Source organism: Colias eurytheme, chromosome 2 (genome assembly GCF_061535395.1).
Source record: "Colias eurytheme isolate Ceu_HAF_F1 chromosome 2, ilColEury1 Martin Lab GWU primary, whole genome shotgun sequence".
In the NCBI taxonomy this organism is placed as follows: domain Eukaryota; kingdom Metazoa; phylum Arthropoda; class Insecta; order Lepidoptera; family Pieridae; genus Colias; species Colias eurytheme.
In genome coordinates this window covers 2200632-2223702 of record NC_142981.1, presented here as the reverse complement: position 1 = coordinate 2223702, position 23071 = coordinate 2200632, and the positions used below count along the sequence as shown (strand labels likewise).

General features: G+C 31.8%; 2 protein-coding genes across 2 annotated transcripts in view; both read right to left on the bottom strand.

Annotated features, from left to right (window-relative positions):
• The window catches only part of LOC149910106 (uncharacterized), a 47373-nt gene extending 39102 nt beyond the window's left edge, over positions 1-8271 (bottom strand). Inside the window, exons 1-3 of the mRNA XM_090108715.1 lie at positions 7968-8271; positions 7257-7360; positions 6728-6869 (exon numbers count right to left, since the gene is read on the bottom strand). Of these exons, the coding sequence (XP_089964841.1) occupies positions 6728-6869; positions 7257-7269 (155 nt within the window). The 5' untranslated portion in view covers positions 7270-7360; positions 7968-8271. The remainder of the gene's footprint in view (positions 1-6727; positions 6870-7256; positions 7361-7967) is intronic.
• LOC149910105 (neural cell adhesion molecule 2-like) overlaps positions 1-23071 on the bottom strand; it is a 59818-nt gene that overhangs the window by 18652 nt on the left and 18095 nt on the right. The window contains exons 4-7 of the mRNA XM_090108701.1: positions 16112-16271; positions 7968-8166; positions 7257-7360; positions 6728-6869 (exon numbers count right to left, since the gene is read on the bottom strand). Of these exons, the coding sequence (XP_089964827.1) occupies positions 6728-6869; positions 7257-7360; positions 7968-8166; positions 16112-16271 (605 nt within the window). The remainder of the gene's footprint in view (positions 1-6727; positions 6870-7256; positions 7361-7967; positions 8167-16111; positions 16272-23071) is intronic.

The window sequence follows — 23071 nt, the reverse complement described above, 5'->3', positions numbered from 1 at the left end:
TAAACATAAAGTAGCTGATTACTATCGTTTATTGCTGCAAATGTTATTACGTATACATTTCTCCTCAATAGGCAATTTCACTCCATTACTGTTTTTATGATCGCAATAGAGACATATTCCCGTCTCCACTCTGTACATAATGTATGTGTTTCAATTTATAGTAGTTTTTGTAAAGGCAAATGTGGTTTAGGATGTTATAACAATTTGCGGTAAGTAGATATTATAGTCATATTTTCTTATTATTTGACATTTACTTAACATGTAGATATAGTCATATTTTATTATTATTTGACATTTACTTAACATGCAAATTACCATTTTTGTGTTTGACAGTTAATATTTATTATTTTTTATACTAGCAATAATTCACATATTTACATAGGATACCCATGTATAATTATTAGTTGATGTTTTGTTAGAATATGACCATTTAATTAAAACTATGTAAGTAGTATATTATTAATTCATATTATGTTGCTTTAAAATAATCTATTTGTTTATTGAAAACTTAATTGTTAATAACGTTAATACAGCTAATCACATTGCGAGAAAATTCGACAAAAATAAAGATTTTCTACATTATAATAACCTCTACATTAATTTATTTAATTTTTTAACAAAAGATAAAAACAAACATTTCCCACATAGGACGAGAGATCTTATAAGATACAAAGGGTGTCCAAATATACAGCCATACAATATGTAGTCTTGTTAACTGCGATTGTCCGAGCCCCTCTCCATTGTTCCCTTCCCTAACACCCTGTAGCTAAACCCTTTTTTGGGTCATTACCTTTAATGAATTATTTTTTATATTGTACGTCGGTGTACGTTTACATTGACATAGATTGAAATGTGTGCTATTTTGGGTTTTTAGGTTACTATTTTTGTATACAGATGTTCATAATGTCACGCGGCGTTTGTCAAAAATTTTCCTCTTTTTCGCGTTTTAATTTTACAAGTAAAAATAGCTTGTTTGTAAAAAATCTAATATGCCTTTTAGCTAAAGTTCATTAAATTTGGTTTAAATATTTTACTCTGTATACGGACCAGCAAAGGGACCAGCAGTATGTTTTTTACATGATTGTGAAGTGTGTATCGAGTTAGCAAGGTTTTAATTTTAAGTCAAAATTATCAAAATAAAATAATAATAAATAAATATTTCGGGACAATTTTCACACACGGCACGATCTGATCCCATACTAAGCTTTCGCTTGTGATATGGAAACCAGATGGCTGATAAACATACATATATAATTTTAAATAAATACTTATATAGATAATTAACACCCAGACACAGCGCAATTACTATGTTCATCACACAAATATTTGCCCCGGGTGGGAATCGAACCCACGACCTCTGGCTTGGAAGGCAGGGCCACTACCAACCAAGCCAAGCGGCCAGTCTAAAGAAAAAGATAATAAAGTCCAAAATAAATACGACAAAAGCAGATATTTCCACGAATTTTAACGGGAAACGTTCCCGAATTTCCTATAATATTGTTTCACATTCCGCATTCTGCTGACTCCTTCATGTTATTACATTATGCTGGGTTTTAATGTATAATGAACGTACGTTGTTCAGCGCTTAATGAGTGTACCGTGTTTACAGCTCATCTCACTTTCTGATATTTGGTGACGAACCTACAGCTATTATATTATTCGCGAAGTTCGATAATGGTGAAACAGTCTTTTCAAAAGACTTGAGCTATTTTTAAATGCGTGAACATAATCTCAAAAAAGTGTAACGGTATGCTTGATATTATCCATACTAATATTATAAAGGCGAAAGTAATTCTGTCTGTCTGTCTGTTACTCAATCACGCCTAAACTACTGAACCAATTTTCATGAAATTTGGTATGCAGATATTTTGATACCCGAGGAAGGACATAGGCTACTTTTTATCTCGAGAAAATGACGCAATCCCGGAAATCCCACGGGAACGGGAACTATGCGGGATTTTCTTTGACTGCGCGGGCGGAGCCGCGGGCGAAAACCTAGTATTCTATATCTTATCTGGATATAAAATTTATAGTGAATAAAAACGGATAGCCAATTAATTATATTAAATGGAAATGAAACATCCTAGTTTCTAGCAATTTTTGTTGTTAATTTTTGATACTAAACCTAACCTAAAAAGAAGAGTAAATAATTTTTCTATACGAGTATTGGATGTAATTTTCTTTATTCACCATGTATCTTAATACAACCAAAAGCCACATAAAAGAAACTTACTCACTTTATAGGATTTTCTAACCATTTCGAAGATTACCAAACGTGCTCTAGTAATCTGTTTACTGTTAAATCGCATTTGTTATGCTCAAACTAGTATAAGAATAGGCTTTAGTGAAAATTTGTTTGTATGAAGACACAAATCCCCTGTCTATGTGAAGATCAGGATAACTTCAAAGATTTTGACTGTAGTGTTTTTTGAAGTGAAACTTCTTTATCGGGGTTGGACAAAAATTTAGTGTAACATTTTTGCGTTACGCCGTACGCGTAACATTTTTGCGTTACGCCGTACGCGTGACATTTTTGCGTTACGCTATACTCGTGACATTTTTAAGGTCATAAAGAAGTTTCACTTATTACGTGTGTAGTACAAGCATACATTTTTTTATTCACAGCTATTGTTCCAGTGAATTAAATTCTATTGTTTTTATGTAGTACAAGCTTAAGGGCTTGGTCTAGTAGTGCAAACAAATGCATCCTGTCATCCTATATGTAAATAATACAAATGTACTAAGGGAAAGTTGCTCCACATAATTTTTAAAAATTAAATCATTCGTATGTATAATTTAATATTCGTATTAAGTACCAAAAATGACAATTTGAAACAATTTTCGTGAAAATTACACCGGGTGATTTTTTTTTATCAGTACACAAAATTTGCGAATACTTTCTATTGATATCTTTAACTTCATGTTTATATAACTGATCAACTTTTACAAAGAAATTTGGACGAAATATAAAAAAAAATAAGCTTTCCATACAAAATGCATAACTCTATACATTTTTTTCGACCTAAGTTTCTTAGTGAAAGTTGTTCAGTTTAACTAATAAAACGGATAAACAAATTTTGTATATAATAAAAAAATGTAATGTTTGTGTTAAAAAATTATAAAATAGAAAAATACGCAAATGAAAACAAAAGATATTTATTTCTGACTAGCTTCCGCCCGCGACTCCGTCCGCGCGGATGTCAGTCTTCGCGTCTTCTACAGATTTATTATATTATGTGTAATATATAGATTTATATTGATAAAACTAATAAATCTTTTGCTAGCATTCTGATGCTTTATCGGTTGCACTGGATTTATCTCTTTTTTTTCAATCGCTTGAATGATATAGGATGGGTCCTTGATGGGCATCGAATGCTGAAGTCTCGAATCAATCAATTCTGACAGTAGGCAATTTATGTAAAATCTTGATAATGGTCCATCATTTTATTTTGCCTAAACGTTACATACTTTTTTATAATTATATTCTATTTTTAACGAATTATTCACTCCAGTCCAAACAGCAAATAAGCAGACTTCTGCTTCTGCAACGTTTAGTTGTCCCTGAATTTAGAAAAAATAGTCATGATTCTTATCTATGACAAAAGTGTTATTTTTTGCATTGTATTTCAAATATTAAATTTTTTTTTAACCGCATCTTCCGCATTCATGTCTTGCCGGAATTAGACATTTAACTTCTACTAGTCCCATTTTCCCTTTTTGATATGGGAGTGTATAAAGTAAATTTTTTAGATATTTCTCGTTATACTTTTAAAAAGTTATTATTGTCATTTTGCTCATTAGGTAAAGTAATTTCGATATCAGTTTTAAGTTTTTTGATACCTGCAATAATAACGTCATAATCGCCTGCACATACTTATCGATTACACCCTGTATACAATCCACCATCCACATTCATAATGTTTTCCTGTCCTCCTCTCTTTTACGCTGTTCACCGATACATTTGAAATGAGTAAATCTGCTACAACTGAAGGATGTTTCATTATGATCAGCAAATTTTCACCACTGTTGTCGATTATTTGTTTTTCATTTTTAATCAGCAATTGGGAATCATCAGTTTTGTTTTTTGCAGATTGGTGATGTACCCTAACAATACGTCGAAAAGGGAAAGTATCAACGAATTATCGTTTTCGTCCTCTTTTTTTATTCTTCGCGTCTCTGTTACTTCTGTTTGTTTAGTTCTCAACACCCACTGAATTTTCTATGTTATTGTGATCTTCCATTACATCTGAGTTTTGATGATGTGATGATAATCCATTCGTTTTAATATTGGTACTTAGAGTAGGTAGACTAAACTAGAAATGGCGGACTAAATTTGTCAGCGCGTCTGTAAGATCAGAATATAAAACCAACATCCTGTATTTAAGTTACAAAATTAATAATCAAACAACATGCCGCTACGTTGAAAATGACTAGAAGAAAAAATTTAAAAACCTCGGATGAATTTTGGAGTAAACAAATCATTTTCCCCGTATGGGGATTTCCCCGGATGAACTTGGGAAGTTCAAGTTCTCAATACAAGTTTATATTATATTTCGTATTTCTCAAACGAAAAATAAACATTTTTGGAACTTCAAAAAAAAATATATTATAAGAAAATGTATGAGCTTACTTTAGTTTTAAAGAAATATACATCCCTTTACTGACACCCCGTAAAATAAAGAAATTGTTGCCAATTACCTTTGCAATCTATTTGGTTTCATTAACTTTATGTTCGAAGATAATTTTTTTTCTAGTAGTTACACGCGTATTTTTTTCGTTTATTTCCATATCGAAATCAAATGTTTAAAAATACGAATATTTGCACAAAACTAAGATAAAAATAATCAATTAACAAAAATATTAAATTTAATGAAGTAGAGCAACTTTCACTTCGGTATGAAGGAAAATCGAGCGTAGAGCACACGTCAGAACGCTCCGGCCCAAGGAGCGCGACAAGAAATTCGCTAGGATTTTTCCTAATTATTTTAAATATATTTTAATATTTAAATAATTATAAAAATTCAAAAAAAAAATTTTTTAAACGATTAATACTCATTGGTCTTCAACCAACTCGAATAAATTAATGGAAAAAATAACTTTTAGCAGTATTTATCAATAGATTTTGTAAGGCAAAAAATGGGAAATTTAATGAATTTATAACGTTCTAATTAAGAAAATCATAAGTTTTTCGGCAATTGTATTCAGCAGTTTTTAATAACGACTATATAAGGATAATAATGCGCTGATCAGATTGTGTAAATTGTAATCGGTTGCAACGTAGTGAGTGCACAAACTTAGCTTATGTCTTTGGGGGAAAGAGACTTATCTTGAAGGCCTGATTAAGGTAACATAAAGTAACTTTACAAATGTGAAAAAATTCACGCGCATTGCGTATATAACACTTATTGATAACAAGAAAAAAAAATTCAGTTTATCATTTCATTAGCCGGGAAAAAATTGTCAAATAACTTGTTCAAAACGCAATTTTGCTAGACTGCAGCCTTAAGTCTGCTGCTTTGTAGAATGTAAAATCATGACTCTACGTTTGTGTTAAATTCCATCCAGATCTGGTAAGCCTATTTTGCGTTATTGAATTATATTTCATACATACATATTACACATTTCTTATTATTTTATATTTTCAGATGATCAAGTTTGTTGTTGGAGATGAAAATATTCACACAATTACGTTTATTTTTTTATGAAATCTATGTAATAACAATTCATATCAATTACAAAAAAGTAAAACGGGTGGAGAAAGCGAAAACATCGCTTTGTCACAGAGCAACAGCATGCGCAACCAAAAAATGCGCGATATTAAAAACTCCCCCAGCTCTTGACAAACGCTGCTTATTAGTCAAATCTTGTTTTAGAGTTCCGTAGTTCAAAGGCCCTTACAACTGTTCGTCCATATAGCTGATGTGATGTCATTTGAGTTACTTCCAATGTTATAAATAATTTCAGATACATGGTAATTAATCTAAATAAATAATAACTAGTTACTACCCCAATTACTTCTCCTATTTTTAATTCGCTAGGAAAACAATTTATTGTTCTCTAAACTTGTTTTATTGTTCTCTATTTCTTAATTAAATTGTAATCTAAATACATAATAACTATATGGAGTAGTAACTCCAATTACTTCTCCAATTTTTTATATCGCTGGGAAAACAATTTATTGTTTACTAAAGTTCTATTCTACTCTCATTCTTAATAAGAATTCCTTTCTACGGAACCCTGTGCTATAGTTCCGAAACGTTCTTATTAGATTTTATTGCGCACAAGAAGTATGATTAGAGTCTTCATTAGCTTACTTTGAGCTCACGTAATTAAGTGGACGTAATGTCTATTTAACGCTGCTGTTATTAATATTTTATAATTAAGGCGAGGCATTTTTAATTTTTGTCTTGTTGAATATGTTCGATGTTCCGAAGAGTTTACTGTTGGAGAATGGATCTATAGTTCGTATAAGAGTGATAGTCAAAAATAGTATAGGTCCAAAGTTTCGCTTATTCGGTACGGTTATTTTTTTATATTAAGAAGAATCTATTTATTCTTCTTTATACACATAAAGGAGGTTCTTAATTGGACTGTATTTTTGACAACAAACACTCACGTGTTGTTAGATTTTTGTACTTCTGTTCGTAATGGATAAACAAAAACGGATTTGCAAAAAGTACCATCACGATTTTTACAGAACGATTAATTTAATTTTATTATTTCTTACCGAGGTTTCCTATCATCCCCAGAGTAGACTTCCAATAGGAAATGCTGCGGCAGGCCACCGTCGAAGCCAGCGACGCAGGACACCTCCACTGAGTCGGAGGTTTGATTCCATAATGTGCAGTTGCGGAGCGCGTGTGGCTTACCTATCAAACAAAAATGAAGGTATTTTTTTAATATGATAATAATAAAAAGGCCATTTGATTTTACATAAAAAAAATAAATTATTAGCTTAATTCAGATACCAAGATAAGATACATATAAGCCATTACGAGGGTGCTAAAAGTATTATCATCATGATTGTGTGAACATTTAGATCCAGTATCAGTCATAAATGTTCACACAATAATTTTCCATCCTCGTAGGTGATCATTGTAAAAGCTTTGCTTAGGTTTAAAATAAGTTGTTTGTTTTACAAGACGTTAGTGATTATTACTGATGACTCATTACTTTAGTAGACCTCTGTTTATTCTTGATTCATGCTAAAATATTTCTAGAAGATTTATTTTTATCCGTTAAATAATATAACTTACCAGCTGCCACCATTTGGAAGACGCACGGCGTGATCTGACTACCTACTTCATTAGACGCTGAACACGATAATGTGCCGTAGTCCAAATCTGCTACCGGCGTGTATCTAAAAAAAAATTATAACTGAGCAACTTATAAAAATTCAAAGAAGTATAAACAAATATATTAAGAAGTTGATTATTGTAAAAGATTGTTTTTATAAAATAGGATTCGATTACTTAAAATACAAAAAATACTTATGATGTAGAGCTACGTATTTATTATTTAATATCACTTCATGTTCGTCTCAATTAGTTACCCTTAGCCGAAACACGGCTCGAACAGCTTAAGGTGCAGTCAACATAACCACGTGGACACCGCTTAAATATTTTAGGTGTCTGCATACGGTAAGATAAACGGAGACCAACTTGTAGGCTGTTATTAGTCAAATTCATATGGGCCTTAATTTATTTCAACGATTTTTTTACGTTTATTTAGTTAATTATTGTGTATTTCTGTTAATCATCATTAAAAATGAATGTTTATTTCTTTTCTTTCTCTTTTTATATTTAAAAAATACTTTCTGTATTTTAAAATGTTCCGTAAAATAAGTATTTCCCCTTCTTATTTCATAGCATACAACTATAAATTTAATATGCTATAAAACAAGTATTCCCCTACTTATATCTACTAGTATTTCGACCAGTTTTGATTCCAGCATACCCCACACTTACTTCAAACTAGACGCGCTGCCATTCGACGTATACCGGTCAGCTGGAACGTCGAGGGTCTCTCCGGAGTTGTTGAACTTCCACTTGAAGACTGCGGCTGGTGGGTCCGCGTCCACCTCGCACACGATCACCACGGACTCCCCCCGCGCTGCGCCCACCACGGATACCCCCGTGGCACTACCACTGCGACAGGAGGGGGCATCTGTGAAGCAAGAAATAGGAGTTATATCTGTATTATTTTGAATAGGTACGAAATATCCTTTAAAATTTTTAAATACGATGGTACCACGTATTTTTACACGTTATAACATAAATAATTATATTGTTAATTAAGTACATAACTGTACGAAATGTTTTCTGTGGTGTTAACTAAAATTATAACAGACTAGCTGTGCCCTGCGATTTTACCCGCAGTGCTCCACTCCTGATGGTCGTAGCGTGATGATAATATTATATAATAGCCTTCCTCGATAAATGGGCTATCTAACACCGAAAGAATTTTTCAAATCAGACCTGAGATTAGCGCGTTCAAACAAACAAACTCATCAGCTTTATAATATTAGTATAGATATTAAAAATTGGGCTTTAAATTATACGCTCTAACGTTGTTTTTTACTTGTAAGAGGAAGGTAAAATCCATTACATGATTCATAATGGATGTAGGAAGCAACTACATATGTACGCTTACATAATTAAAGAGAAACTGAAAGCAGACTCTTTTTAATTCATTTTGATATTTTAAAGTACCTAACTGCAGAATAATTTAATTTAATGGTAATAGTTGTTTATCTACGGTAATGTCAGTTATTGCTTTTTCTTGATTGGATCCTCTTGACTTCACAATTTTGAAAACTTAAATATAAGTTTTATTTACGACAATTTACTATAAATAATATTGTGATGTTACCTAGAAATATTCAGTTAGGTATTTGTATTTATTGCAATACAGCTGTGCAAATGAGAAAACATTATCGTATTCCAATCTCGCAATGGAACTGTCTCTGTAATAGTTCATTCGTTGTGAAGATTGAAACGGAGACATCACGATTTAGGTGGGCCAGATAGTATCGAAAAGGAATCACTGGGTACAATAGTTGTACGCAATTCCGACCTCTCAGGTGTGGTGGCATGGTTTATTTTAGCGTATACGTATACGTTTGATATAATTTGTGGTGTTTCGGAGGGCTGTAGAGCAATTTGATAGAAATGAGTACGGTTGGAGTGGAATCGAAGGTGAAATGCATTAAGTGGAGCCGACCCGGTGACACGCGATGCTTGAGATATTGGTCAACGGTTTTATGATGTTACTAGAAGGACCGTGGCTTTGTCCGTCTTAAATGAGTAACTTCTTATATGATTAGCTCTATCTCGAAGAGTACTATCAAAATAGCTGTAAATAAATAAAATAGGCCGACATAATTTATGCATATGACGGCGCGCCGATAATTATACTGTACTAAATAATAATTATCTAGCATAGTTGATTTCACGTAGTTAAATTGTTTGTTTTGATTGTCAATGTCAAAGTATTATGTTGTGTTGCCAGTAATGAAAATATTGTGAAGTAAGGTAGACACATGACATGATAAAAATAAGAGCGGGTAGTCCCGAATAGGGTAGTGGGTTGGCACGATGGTGACAGCTGACATTCTACTGTCAGTTGTGCACAGAGGCGCACGCGTACTAACCTATTGGCTCTTAATCTGTTTCCATCTTGATTGTTACGCAAAATTGTGAAGTACTGTAAACTTTAATAAACTATCTGATTGGCGTTTGAGAAAATAGTGAGTTTATTTCGGTGTTCCCATCACTACTAAACCACCGCTATGTCTGATAACGGAGATCATACCGCCGAGCCTTCCGACGTTCCGTTACATATTAAAAGTATTACAACTTGTCGACTTGCTTGATTGTAAAGTTGATAGAAAACTGTCGAGTTTACTATATAGTTTTATCAAATATCAAAATTATACACTGTTTTACTTGGTTTCTCTTTTTGAGGTCTTTTCTAATCGTTTATCATACATTTTATTTCGCTCTACATTATATTAATTATTATATACTATACAGAAATACAACAATCGTATAACTTCATCGAAGTATTAGAAAAATTAAACGTTAATAACTACCTACCAATAAGCTTTCCAGTAAATTGTTAGCACAATTTTCTTCGAACTAAGAAAGACGAAAGCGTTAAAATTAAAAGCGTTTTCATTGAGTTTAATCTTGTAGAAATATTTTATTATTGAGCTTTATATAGATAGAAACACCTATTTAATTCTTGGAAAGGTGGAGAGCTTTCGAAATGAGAGCTATTCTCTAATAAAATTTCATTGTTCTTCGTAAAATACTTTTCTTTACTTTTATTTAGGAAATACAAGGAAATGCACTCCGTTGATTGTACTTGTAGCACGTTTGTATTGTAATTTGAAAGTATTGCGTGGGTATAAAGTTCGGATAAATGGATTCAACGCATCGAATGTTCGCGAAGGATGTCGTCTAAATCCTGGTACTATACGCAGTATAGGTGATACTTAGTAACTTGGATGTAGGAAGAAATTTAAAAATATACGAATCGTCTAAAACATATTAACGATACGCCTATCATTTGTGAACATAATTTTATCAGTATCTGTAACATCAATACTATAAAAATAAAGACTTATTGAGTGCAGCCAGAAAATGAAAATGTGCAATCTTGTATCAAGCCTAATAATTATTATAATATACCATAATATTATATTCTATCATCTATTTTACCAAGTATCTATGTACCTGAATACCTACACATTATTATTAAATTTTACCTTGTAATTTTATAAAATATTAAACATTTGAATGTTTTCCCCCGAAAAAAGTTGCACAAATTTTAAACCTAGAAAAAAAGCAATGTGAAAAGGACAGCTGTTGGGATCATGCGCTTTTTTATTCCAGTGTAAGCTGTGAGTTTCGGCGCAAATATTGGTTCCGATTCCGAAACATTGCCATTGTTTATTAGGACAAACCGGAGCCTTGTTCGGACATACATACGGATTTTTAAACGAAATATCGCTAGTTGAGATTGCGCTTGATATCAAATGTGTGGCACAGTTGTGAATTAATTTATGAATTAGATATGATTGCAATAATGTACTAGATTATCCATTATGTGAATTGCAGATACGTCTTTTTATAAAAAGCATACAAATTTAATGCAGAATTGTGTAAAGTAGAAGTAAAATACATTCTTTCTAGAATTGTAAATTCATCTCTGTATTAAAAGCATATTATATAAATTTAAAACAGAATTGATAATAAATAGTAAAGGAAATCTGAAACTCTATTCTATATTGGAAAATCGTAGGGGTTTTGGTGTTGTTGTTTGAGGTGCATTACTAATTTTACTTTTATACTGATCCTTTGTTCAAATATAAACTAGTTTAAAATTCCAAGTTAATCTTATGTTATCCATACTAATATTATAAATGCGAAAGTAACTCTGTCTGTCTGTCTGTTACTCAATCACGCCTTAACTACTGAACCAATTTGCATGAAATTTGGTATAGAGATATTTTGATACCCGAGAAAGGACATAGGCTACTTTTTACCCCGGGACATAGGATAGGTTTTATCCCGGAAATCCCACGGGAACGGGAACTATGCGGGTTTTTCTTTGACTGCGCAGGCGAAGCCGCGGGTGGAAAGCTAGTCGTATATAAATAAAATAGCTCATAAAAACGGGAGAATACATAGCAAGTCATCCAAACACCACGAATAATTTAAAGATTAATTTAAACCCTTTAATACTAGATAATAAACCATCATGTCGTATGGCCGTATAAAATTAGAATTTCGCAAATGGGTACAGTAATTACGCACGTGGTCGTGTCGTGATTAATAATAGACCAGGTATAGTACTGAATGAGCACCTGCGGATTCGGAGACTAAAATCCTATCCTACTAATATTATAAATGCGAAAGTTTGTGAGAATTGATGTGTGTGTGTGTATGTTTGTTACTCTTTCACGCAAATATAACTGAACCGATTACAATGAAATTTAGCACACATAGAGAGGGTAACGTGGATTACTTAACACATAGGATAGGTTTTATCCCGGAAATACCACGGGAACGGAACTATGCGGATTTTTCTTTGAAAAAGCGGGCAAAGCCGCGGGCGGAAAGCTAGTTATGTTATAAATAGCGTATGAGGTTAAATATAAACACTGTTCGAGATTAAAGTTTCGTTCGAGAGTAATTTGGTTGTATCTGGCTATAAGTAGTATTTTTATTGAAAGTATATAATAGAAGTAAGACAGTTCTAGAAGGGACGTAAAAAATGTTGGTTGATCATACCTATATATAGTGTATAGCTGATAATATACTGCAGTGGTGATAAAATGAACATTTTGTAAAAATTATAATTATTAATAGGTGAACAATTATTTGTACGATAATATAAATTACATATTTCCGTAACGACTAACTTACTGCTGAAAGAAGCCAAATAGTATTAAATATCAATATAAAATATCACGTTTCCATCTGGAACAATCGATCCAACAATCCAATAGAACACATCTTAAGTTATCTTAAGTGTGCACTTAACCCTCACTAACATTACAATTTAAGCGACATTTTAAATTGAAACAAAAGCTACGGAGTCGCAAGTCGCAACTTCATTCCGAAACAATTTTCTTTCGGAGCAGAAATTTATTGCAACATTTCCCGCTATGGGTCCATTAAAAATTCCTGTCTTGTTTCGTCTTGGGACGCGGGTGTGACGTCACCAGGCACCTGGGGCCTGCAGTCAATAGTTAATTTACGTTAGATATAACTGTGTCAGTTTAATTAAGATGAAAGTTGAGAAAAGTATTGCATGTGCTCTTTGTGTTATGAGGTATTCGAGAATAAGTTTGTTTAGAAACTTATTTGGTAAATATATATTTGACTGTATGTTTTACACACGGAACGCTGTTTTCTTTGCATCATTATTACTTGGTATTAAAGTAACATGACTCGAATAGAGAAAGTATCTCGTCGGATTTTCTTTGTAGAAACTTTCTGATCTATACTTAGGTAATATTATAAAGCTGATGAGTTTGTTTGTTTGAACGCGCTAATCTCAGGAAATACTGGTCCGATTTGAAAAATTCTTTCGGTGTTATTATCGAGGAAGGCTATAGGCTATATATTATTACGCTAAGACCAATAGGAGCCACGCAGATGAATTCAAAAATTCTATGGCTTTTCAAAATTTCCAGTTGTAAAAGTTTTGCTGAATATTTGGTTTGAATTAAAAAAAATGGCATTGAAATTATATAGGTCGAAACTAAACCATTAATTAGAAAATTATCACGTTTCCATCTGAAATAATCGATTATTATCTGAAATAATCGAATATTTGGTTTGAATTTAAAAAAATGGCATTGAAATTATATAGGTCGAATGTTCGAGAACTCTACACGCACTAACAAAAACCTTCAAAGTTAACGAAGTGAAATTTGCGTTAGTTGCGATAAACGATACAAGTTTCATCGACAAGTTTTAATGATCGTCTTCAAGGTAGTTAGTTTATCTAAGAATTTAAATTTTGCAGATTTATTACGGTTTTCGTAAACATTAATAATTCACGTTTAGTATTTCGAAAATTATAACGAAAGTGGTAAATTAATACTAACTATTAAATTCAGTCAAAGTCAGTAAAGATTAATCACGAAATCATTAAATAATTTTGAATTTAAATAGAGAAATAGTTAAATTAAAGAAGGATAATTCGAATCTTCACATATAAAGGACGTACAAAATGTTAAAAAGACTATCAGAAAAATGTATGCCGGAGCCGGGACAAATAGTTAGTTTATATTAAAATTGAATTTTTATCCGATTTACAAGTATGATAATAACTAGCTTTTTGCCCGCGGCTTCGCCCGCGTTTTGAAAGAAAAATGCGCATAGTTCCCGTTCCCGTGGCATATCCGAGATAAAATCTATTCTATGTGTTAATCCAAGTTACTCTCTTTATGTGTGCTAAATGCTGTATAATCGATTCAGTAGTATTTGCGTGAAGAGTAACATACATACACATAGACATCCATCCTCACAAACTTTCGCATTTATAATCTTAGTAGGATTAGTAGGATAGGACATGTACCTCATAAATATCGAATAAGGATAAAAAAAAAACATTATCCTAAACGCGCCTTCTTGAATGTCAGTAAAATATAAACGTGCAGTGAGAAATTCTACATCATCATTATTCACATGAAGGCGCCTGTAATCACATTTTATTAATATTTCAATAAATCGAGAGCTAAAAGATGAACTTCTGAGAAATGTGTATTTGTACCGTTCGAGTTATCATTTCAGAGTAATATTTTATAATTTATGTTGCTTTTGAGATTAACACACATTAATATTTCTGTTAATTTATATTACTTAAACAAATACCTATACTTAATATATGAATCCCTTATTCTCTTAGGCTCGCCATAACATTGAGAATCTAATACAAAACCAATCATACAAGAAAGTTTTAATATTGACATCTACATTTTAAATTCTACAAAAAATAAAATTTTCAGAAAACTATTACAATAGATATGTACATATAAAGAATTGGATTAGCTTGTATGTATCTTCAGGACCTTTACTACAGATTATTAAAAAGTTACTACATGACTTATAACTGTTTTAAATCTATTTTTTTTGCCCATCCTATTAACCAACAGAAAGTAAGTCGATGTAAAGCTTCTAGAAGTTTCTCACATATAAATATCTCTATTCAAATCTATTTCTAGATACTTCTACCATATTTGAATATATTGAAATCTATTTCAAAGATTGCAGGACGTATTTCTCATCAGCTTAATTAGTGCATTACGAACTGAAATTCCAATCAAATTCAATACCGTTCTGTTTACAATACTGCAGTTCAATTAAATCTAAATTCAGCTGGAAACATTTATTGGACTGAATATTTGTATGTATTTGAAGGTAAAGGGAAGATTCCACAATTTTGGGATAGTAGGTATATTAATAAACACCCGTATGGACAAAATATAGTTTTTCAGAAGTTGTAGAAGAAGGCAAATTGTATCACTTTATTATTTTTCGAGTAGGTTATATGTTTAAAATTGCATTCACATACTATACAAAAACATGTACTTTGATGTTAGGCGTACTGTGTGACTATACTGAGCTAAATGGGGAACATTGGTATAGGATAGGTAATAATAGTAATAAAATTTTTGGTGTATAATATTTGCATTGAAATAAATAATATGTGTTCTAGGTTCGAATTTATTATTAGTTTGTGCGAAGATAGCGTCGTTTATGCGGTTAGTATCCTCCTTTTAGGTTCCTTAAAATAATTTTGAAATCCACCATCCATTGCACACAAATATAACAATATTTCACCAACAATATAATTTTTTATAATTATAAATTAGCAGGGATGACTCCGCGTTTATAATAATTATAATTTATATGTCCGTGCCTTAATTATTAATCCTGAGGCGCCATTGTTGGTTCCAACTGATTGTTTCGAATGAGCTCCAAGTTTAAATGAACCGGGCTTTTTCAAAACAGGCCTCCACGCGAATGAAATTCTATGATTGTGTTCGCGATTTGGGCGGAACAAGCCGTATTCAGATATTTTCGGAATTTAGACGTTTAAGGCGGGTGCATTCGTATAGTGACCAATGGGCGACGGGATTTGTCTTGTTTTGGGAGAATATTCGATTGAAAAGTGAATTAAATTCGCTTTGCATAGGATGAGTGTTAATTTTTTATGTATACCAGATATGCAGTTGGTTCTACATTTATGATATTAAAGCTAAAAATACATAATATGTATATAAATAAATGCACATAACATATGACATGAAACAAACATAATGTATCAATTAGAATATCATCAAAAATCAGAGTCAAAATTAAATATTTTCCTTCCCCAAAATGACACCAACATTAGCACAACAAAGTTGTAGTAACTTACCAAATAGTCACATAAAATTCAACATATTAACTACAACGAAATATTATAATAACATCACGTTGTAAGAAGCTTTGTATTATTATTTTGTACCATTTATTTGCACATCAACATCTTAGTAAACCCTAAAATGCAGTCGTATATCTATCTATTATTATATTTCAATACTCACATTTAACTCTAAAATGCAGTTCGTTGGACACGGTCTCGCCCTCCCCATTGAGCGCGGAGCAGGCGTACCTGCCGCTGCTTTGCCTCGTCACCTTCTGCAGCACCAGGCTCTGGTTGCTGTGGAACACGCGAGCTGTCGCGTTGTGCGCGAGCGGTCGGTCCTGGAGGGTTAAGTGGTTAGAGATTTATATGTATGTACTATTATAAAACTGAAGAGTTTGTTTTGATGTATGAGGTAATAAGAAAAACTACAAATACGAATTGAAGAATGTAATTCATATCGGAGAAGGCTTCTAGGCTGTAAACCTTGTATTACAAGCAGTGCAGTAAGGAAAGTGTTTCAAAATTATTCCTTTTTAGTGGAATATTCAGCAATCAATAAAGGCTGTTCAGTTGATATAAAAATTGTTGAGTTGTTTCATCTTAGATACTTGATTTATTTTTATATACATTAGAATTTTATATTAATTCCTATACTTATATTATGTTGTTATCATCCTGGTTGAAACTTGGCTGTCTACTTCCATCTTTGACTCAGAGTTACAGACTGACACTTATTTTACATTTCGTAGGGACCGAATTTTGAGCTCAACTGGTAAGAAAAGGGGCGGAGGCATATTAGTATTTGTAAAAAAGTCCATAGACGTCTTGAGACGACTCGATTTAGAGGCTCACGATCTTGAGGAGATATTTCTACACTTTCCTTCATATTCTAACTTACTTTTATGTGCTTGTTACATTCCCCCGGCTTCCAAAGCTTCAATATATGACAAATATTTTTATAAACTGCATGATATTTATATGAATGGTATATTCTCAGATGTTGTTTTACTTGGCGATTTTAATTTACCTTATCTTAGCTGGTTGCCTAATCTCCCCTCTTTACACCCAATCACTTCTGATACAGATGTGTCTAAATTATTAACTTATACCATGGCTTTTCTGAACATGAAACAATTCAACATAATTTTAAATGAAAACAATAGAATACTTGATCTCATTCTCTGTACTCTTGATGAAACTAGTGTTAGTATTGCAGATGATCCTTTACTAAACCCAGTTCCACATCACCCTCCCTTGGAGGTAACATTATGCTTTTCATATCATGTGGACTATATGTGTAGTTCTCCTAAAATAAAAAGAAATTTTTATAGTGCTAATTATGATTTAATTAACAAAGAATTGTCAAACATAGATTGGAAATCTCAAATTGGTCAACTTAACTCCGAGGCTGCAGTTGAATATTTCTATAAAGTTTTAAATAACCTTATTGAAACACATGTTCCGGTCATTAAACCAAAATCAACTCACTACCCTATATGGTTTTCCAGACCTTTAATCTCTACTCTCAGGCGTAAAATAAAAATATGGACACGCTGGAAAACCTATAGTTCGTTACGGGACTATCAAGAGTTTAGTTTACTTAGAAACAGAGTTAAATTACTGATTAAGAAGTGTTATACAAAATATATAGAAAGCGTGGAGAATTCACTTCGGGACAATATCAAACACTTTTGGAAATATACATCAGACTTAAAGGAAACCAATTCTGGATATCCTAAAGTTATGAAACTATATGAAAACACATCTAATGACCCCATTATAATATGTAATATGTTCTCTACATACTTCAAGTCAGTATTTGAACCGTTGACTCCTGGAGCATACAACATTGATAATCACTTGCATTCAGACAATGCCCACAGCTCACTATGTTTAAATCACATAACACTTTCACAGTTTGATATATATAAAGCACTAACAGACCTTGACCCTAACAAAGGCCCTGGTCCTGACAACTTAAGCCCTATTTTCTTGAAAAAACTCAGTAAAACTTTATCGGTACCTCTCGAGATTATCTTCAATAAATGCCTCATAAATGGTGAATTCCCTAGTCACTGGAAAAAAGCCTACATAACACCTGTATTTAAATCTGGCTCAAAAGATGATATAACAAATTACCGTCCTATTTCAATTCTTTCAGTTATCTCAAAAGTGTTTGAAAAATTGGTCCACCACCACATATCTACCAGCCTTAAGCACACTATTATTGAAGAACAACATGGCTTCGTTAAGGATAGGTCTACACTTTCTAATCTTCTTGTCTTCACCAACTTTCTTTTCAATGGTTTGGATAAAAAGGCTCAAATAGAGACTATCTATACAGACTTTCAAAAAGCTTTTGACAAGGTGGATCATCTTTTACTATTAAAAAAGCTGTCCTATAATGGCATCAAGGGCAATCTTTTTCGATGGTTCTCCTCATACTTACAGAGTAGAGTCCAAGTTGTTGTTATGAACGGTTATATGTCGTCGTCTGTAGTTGTTTCATCTGGTATTCCACAAGGGTCCATCCTTGGGCCCTTATTATTTGTCCTATTCATAAACGACATTTCGTCATGTTTTCAAAACACAAAATTTCTCTTGTACGCAGATGACTTAAAAATTTACTCCTCTGTGTCAAGTGAAAGTGACATATGTCTAATTCAGGAGGATCTCGATAGACTGTCAAATTATTGCCAGAATAATAAATTATTTCTTTCACATAACAAATGTAAACATATGCGTTTTACAAAAAACATTAAAATTATACCGTCAACATTTAAATTGGGGGATCACACACTTGACACCGATACATGCATACGTGATTTAGGTGTTTTCCTAGACACTAAACTAACATTAGATAATCACATAGACTACATTATAAAAAAAGCTTACCGTATGTTGGGCTTTATCAGCCGTATAACAAAAAAATTCAGGCATAAAGAAACATTCATTTATCTATTTCAAAGTTTAGTAAGATCGCAACTTGAGTACGTTTCGCCCATATGGAATCCCTTCTATGACATTTACAAAAGTAAATTAGAAATGGTTCAAAAAAAATTCTTACGGTCTCTTAACTTCCGTCTACATTTGCCTCGTTGTTCTTATGATAATCTGTTGGTCAGGTACAATATGATGTCCCTGTCTGACAGGCGCTCATTAAGTGACGCACTTACTCTCAGAAAAATTTGCTTGGGTGAAATCGATTCTCCATATCTACTCGAGTCATTGTACTTTCGGGCCCCAACAAGACCTTGTCGTTCCAAAAATCTTTTTCACGTAGGGCACACAAGAACTAATGCCGGTCAACGAGCGCCACTCCATAGAATGTGTAATTTGCATAATTCTCTACTTAATGACACTGATATGTTTTCATGCTCTAAAATTAGTTTTAAGAATAATTTAAAGAAGTTGTTTATTTAATTAATAGCAGGAGTTGTTAAGATAACTGTTTGCTGTAGATTCTGATTTGTTTTGTTATTTTATGTATTTAATATGTACACAGTGAGACGTTGAGGGTGCAATTTAGATTTAATAGCCGAATGTTACAATAATGTTATCTTATTATGTTTGTAATTGTACCTGTGTGTTCTCCAAATAAATAAATAAATAAATAAATAAATATTCCTTGGTAAAGAGTATCCCAAGCAACAATAGAACGTATACATCGATTTGTTCATGGAAAATTTCCTAATAGGTTAGTTCTCGTAGCGACTGAAACATTTGCCAGTCTCATTTAAAAACATACATTTTAAGCTGAGTAAGTAGTCTTGTATTGAGTACTACAATCGTAAACCGGGATGTAAACTAAAAACGCTTAAACCGAAACGATCTTACGTGAACTTAGCATAATTTTGCTGACACGAAAAGCTTTTTAGCGCAAAAATAGAACAGCGGTACAATTATTGCAATTTCATACATTTATATGATATTGAAAACGGGTCTAATTAGTCTGAGAGAGAAAGTTTCATATATTTTCAATATATCACATATTGTACCCATAAAATATGTTAAACTAATAACTAGAAGCTGGTAACTATATTAATAATTGTTGAATAAGATAGATGAATCTTTAACGAGATTTTATTAATTAATTTGTTATTTAAGCTATTCTTCTACGAAATAGAAGGTGATTGTAATTTTGAACTTTTTACGAATATGGTTTATATATTATATCGAGATTGATTATACAATTATATCGAGGAAATAAAAATTACTGTACGTTAAGTAACCTTTTATGTACTTGATTGTACAAGAAGGATATAAAATATACAATTATTAACACCTAGATCGAGGATAAAGATGAATAATAATAATTTTTTGTAAATTCAGAGCTAGAGGAAACATCAAAATAACTATGAATTAGTATTAACTTCCCCGTCTTCTAACAAATAAAGCGCAAACCTTTTTAAAACAAGTACCAAGCTAAGGGCCCTGTTTAGGGGAATATGATTATATACACAAAGGGATGCCCATTAACTGCGTTCTATAAAAGATCCTCGTTGGACAAAGGCTGGTGCTCTGAAGGCTGGGTTATTTCTTTTAACAAAAGCCTGTCTAATTATTAAAGATAAGTGGTGGAGATTTAGAAGCAGTGACGGTGTGATGCTGTGTGATTAGAGTTGTCTTTATTAAGATAACTGTGTATGCTTGGGAATTGTAATATAGTATGTAAAAGAGGAAGTATTTTGCTGTTTTAGCTTATATGCCGAATTTTGTGTGCAAATAGGCAAGAGTAACAGATATTTATTTATTTATTTATTTATTTATTTTACAAGGATAGCCAACAATTGTTAACACTAATTATAGATATACAAGGAGAATGCAATTTAACAAATCAAGTGCAACAAATTAATTATAGGCTAACACCACATGCCTTCAAAAACGGTTATGATTTAAGAACAAAAAAAAAAACCTGATAGGTACACAAAATAACGTTTAACAATTATCAATAAAATATCTACCTATTTAAAAAAAAATAATAATGTCAGTCATATTAAAATAAAATCGGAATACAAAATTACAATTTTAAAATATTAAATTAAAATACATAAAAACCAACTTAAAAATTCATTTTTTTTTTTATATAAATAATATCTAGTTACATAAAAATAAAGTTCGACAGACATAATTAATTAACAATGTAAACATTCATATTAAAAATAAAATCGGCATTCAGAAACAATTTTAAAGTATAAAATTAAAATACATAAAAACCAAGACAAAAATTGAAATTTTTTTTATATAACTATAATAATCTCTAAAATTGTTTTATTTCAGGACAAATGTGTGTGTTCCCATATGCAAGTTACAATGTAATAGAATTGTACAAAATTAAAATTAAAGACAATTAGAACATCATTTATATTTTTCTTGGCTTCATAGTTTTATCCCTAACATAATATGAGGCGTGAACATTGCACCAGTACAGAAAGTAAAGGATTGTCACAATAGTTAGAGAGAGCCACCAGAATACCATTACTGGAGCGTCTTAAAGCTTCAAATTTTCTTCATATTATGTCTATTCACTTATTTACCAATACCTAAGGTTGCATACATCTGCCTAAAAATTATAGTGGGTAATTTAAATAATATTCCAAAACATCTATTCAGTCCTGAAATTCAACGTCAAACTGTGTGTTATGTTCTTGCTACTGATGAGTATGATTCTTATTACTCAATTATTTAAAGAATATTCAACTCATAATCATAAAGCAGAAAAGTGGATCTACCTTAATATCACCCGTTTGCAAAAAGAAATTCGCATCGAATTCTATTTCCTCAGTCCGAATGTATCTAAAATTAAAAGGACATTTTAAACCGGCAATACGAAAGAAGCTTTGTGAGAATTGAAAATACAAAATTTCCCGTGACTATTGTCAGCCCGTCGCTTTGTCAGTCCGTTTAAAAACAGTTACATTATGGTCTTGTTTTTTTTTTGTTTTTCAATTTTTTTTGACGCGAATTTTAGCTGCCACATTTATAGTTCTTCGTTTTGTATTACTAATACGATTGCTAGAAAATAATAAGTTAATCTATACTTTAAGGGCCGATTTTTCAATGCTTGGATAAAACTTATCCGTCCAATATAGTATTACACGATAACATTCAAATGTCACGTAAACTGTCAAATCCGGGCAATTAGAATACGTTTTTAAAATGGTAGTTTAATACATTATTCGATGAATAAGTTTTATCCAAGCATTGAAAAATCGGCCCTAAGTGAAATTAATCTTTGCATCTTTTTTTTCTTTAGTAGTTTGGTGTTTAGTAGTTGAGGAACAACATCAATATAATATTTCGAATTGAACAAAATAACGTTTGTGTGAGTTTGTGATATAAACATAATCCTACCTCATAAAGATATAATTTAAACATCAAAATTAAACATTAATGAATAAATAATTTAAGACGTTTTGTACCAAATAATAATATGAGTTGAAGCGTTATTAAATGTGCGAATGGAATTTAATTTGATAAAGTATTGCGTCTGAATACTTAGACTGTGTTTATAGAGGTAGTAACGATAAAATTATTAATATATTATGTACTTAGGTACTCTAAGCAATAAACTACATTAATTTTATATTATTGTATTATTAATTCAAATTCCATGTCGACATATTTATGAGAACATTGAAAAAGTATGAAAAAATTACATTATTATCTATTCAAAGGTGATAAAGATTATAGTTTAGTAGAACCTTTTTTTAACTCGGGTCTCGAATAATATTATATAAAATATGTTTCATAACACTACTTCGTAATATCATTAATATTTTGAAATGAATGAAAAGTATACTTCTAAGTTCTTTACGTAGCTGTAGTAATGAGTATGCGTAGTGTTTACAATAGTTTTTAATCACGTAATTTTGATGACAGTTCACAGTACAATACAGTACAGTATAGAACATATTGTTATCTATAAGCTAAAACTCAAGAGTTGCAATCCTGTCCTACCTCACATTAAGACACTGCCAGGATACATAACCATTAGTATATTATCATTATAAAAGTTTTTGTATCTAATCGCTTGCTCTCACACCATAACCGCAACCTTACAAACGACCTTGTTTCTCTCTGCAGACGACTTCAAAGTTAAAACGTTCCGGCTTAGTTTGAACATGGAAATAGGCTT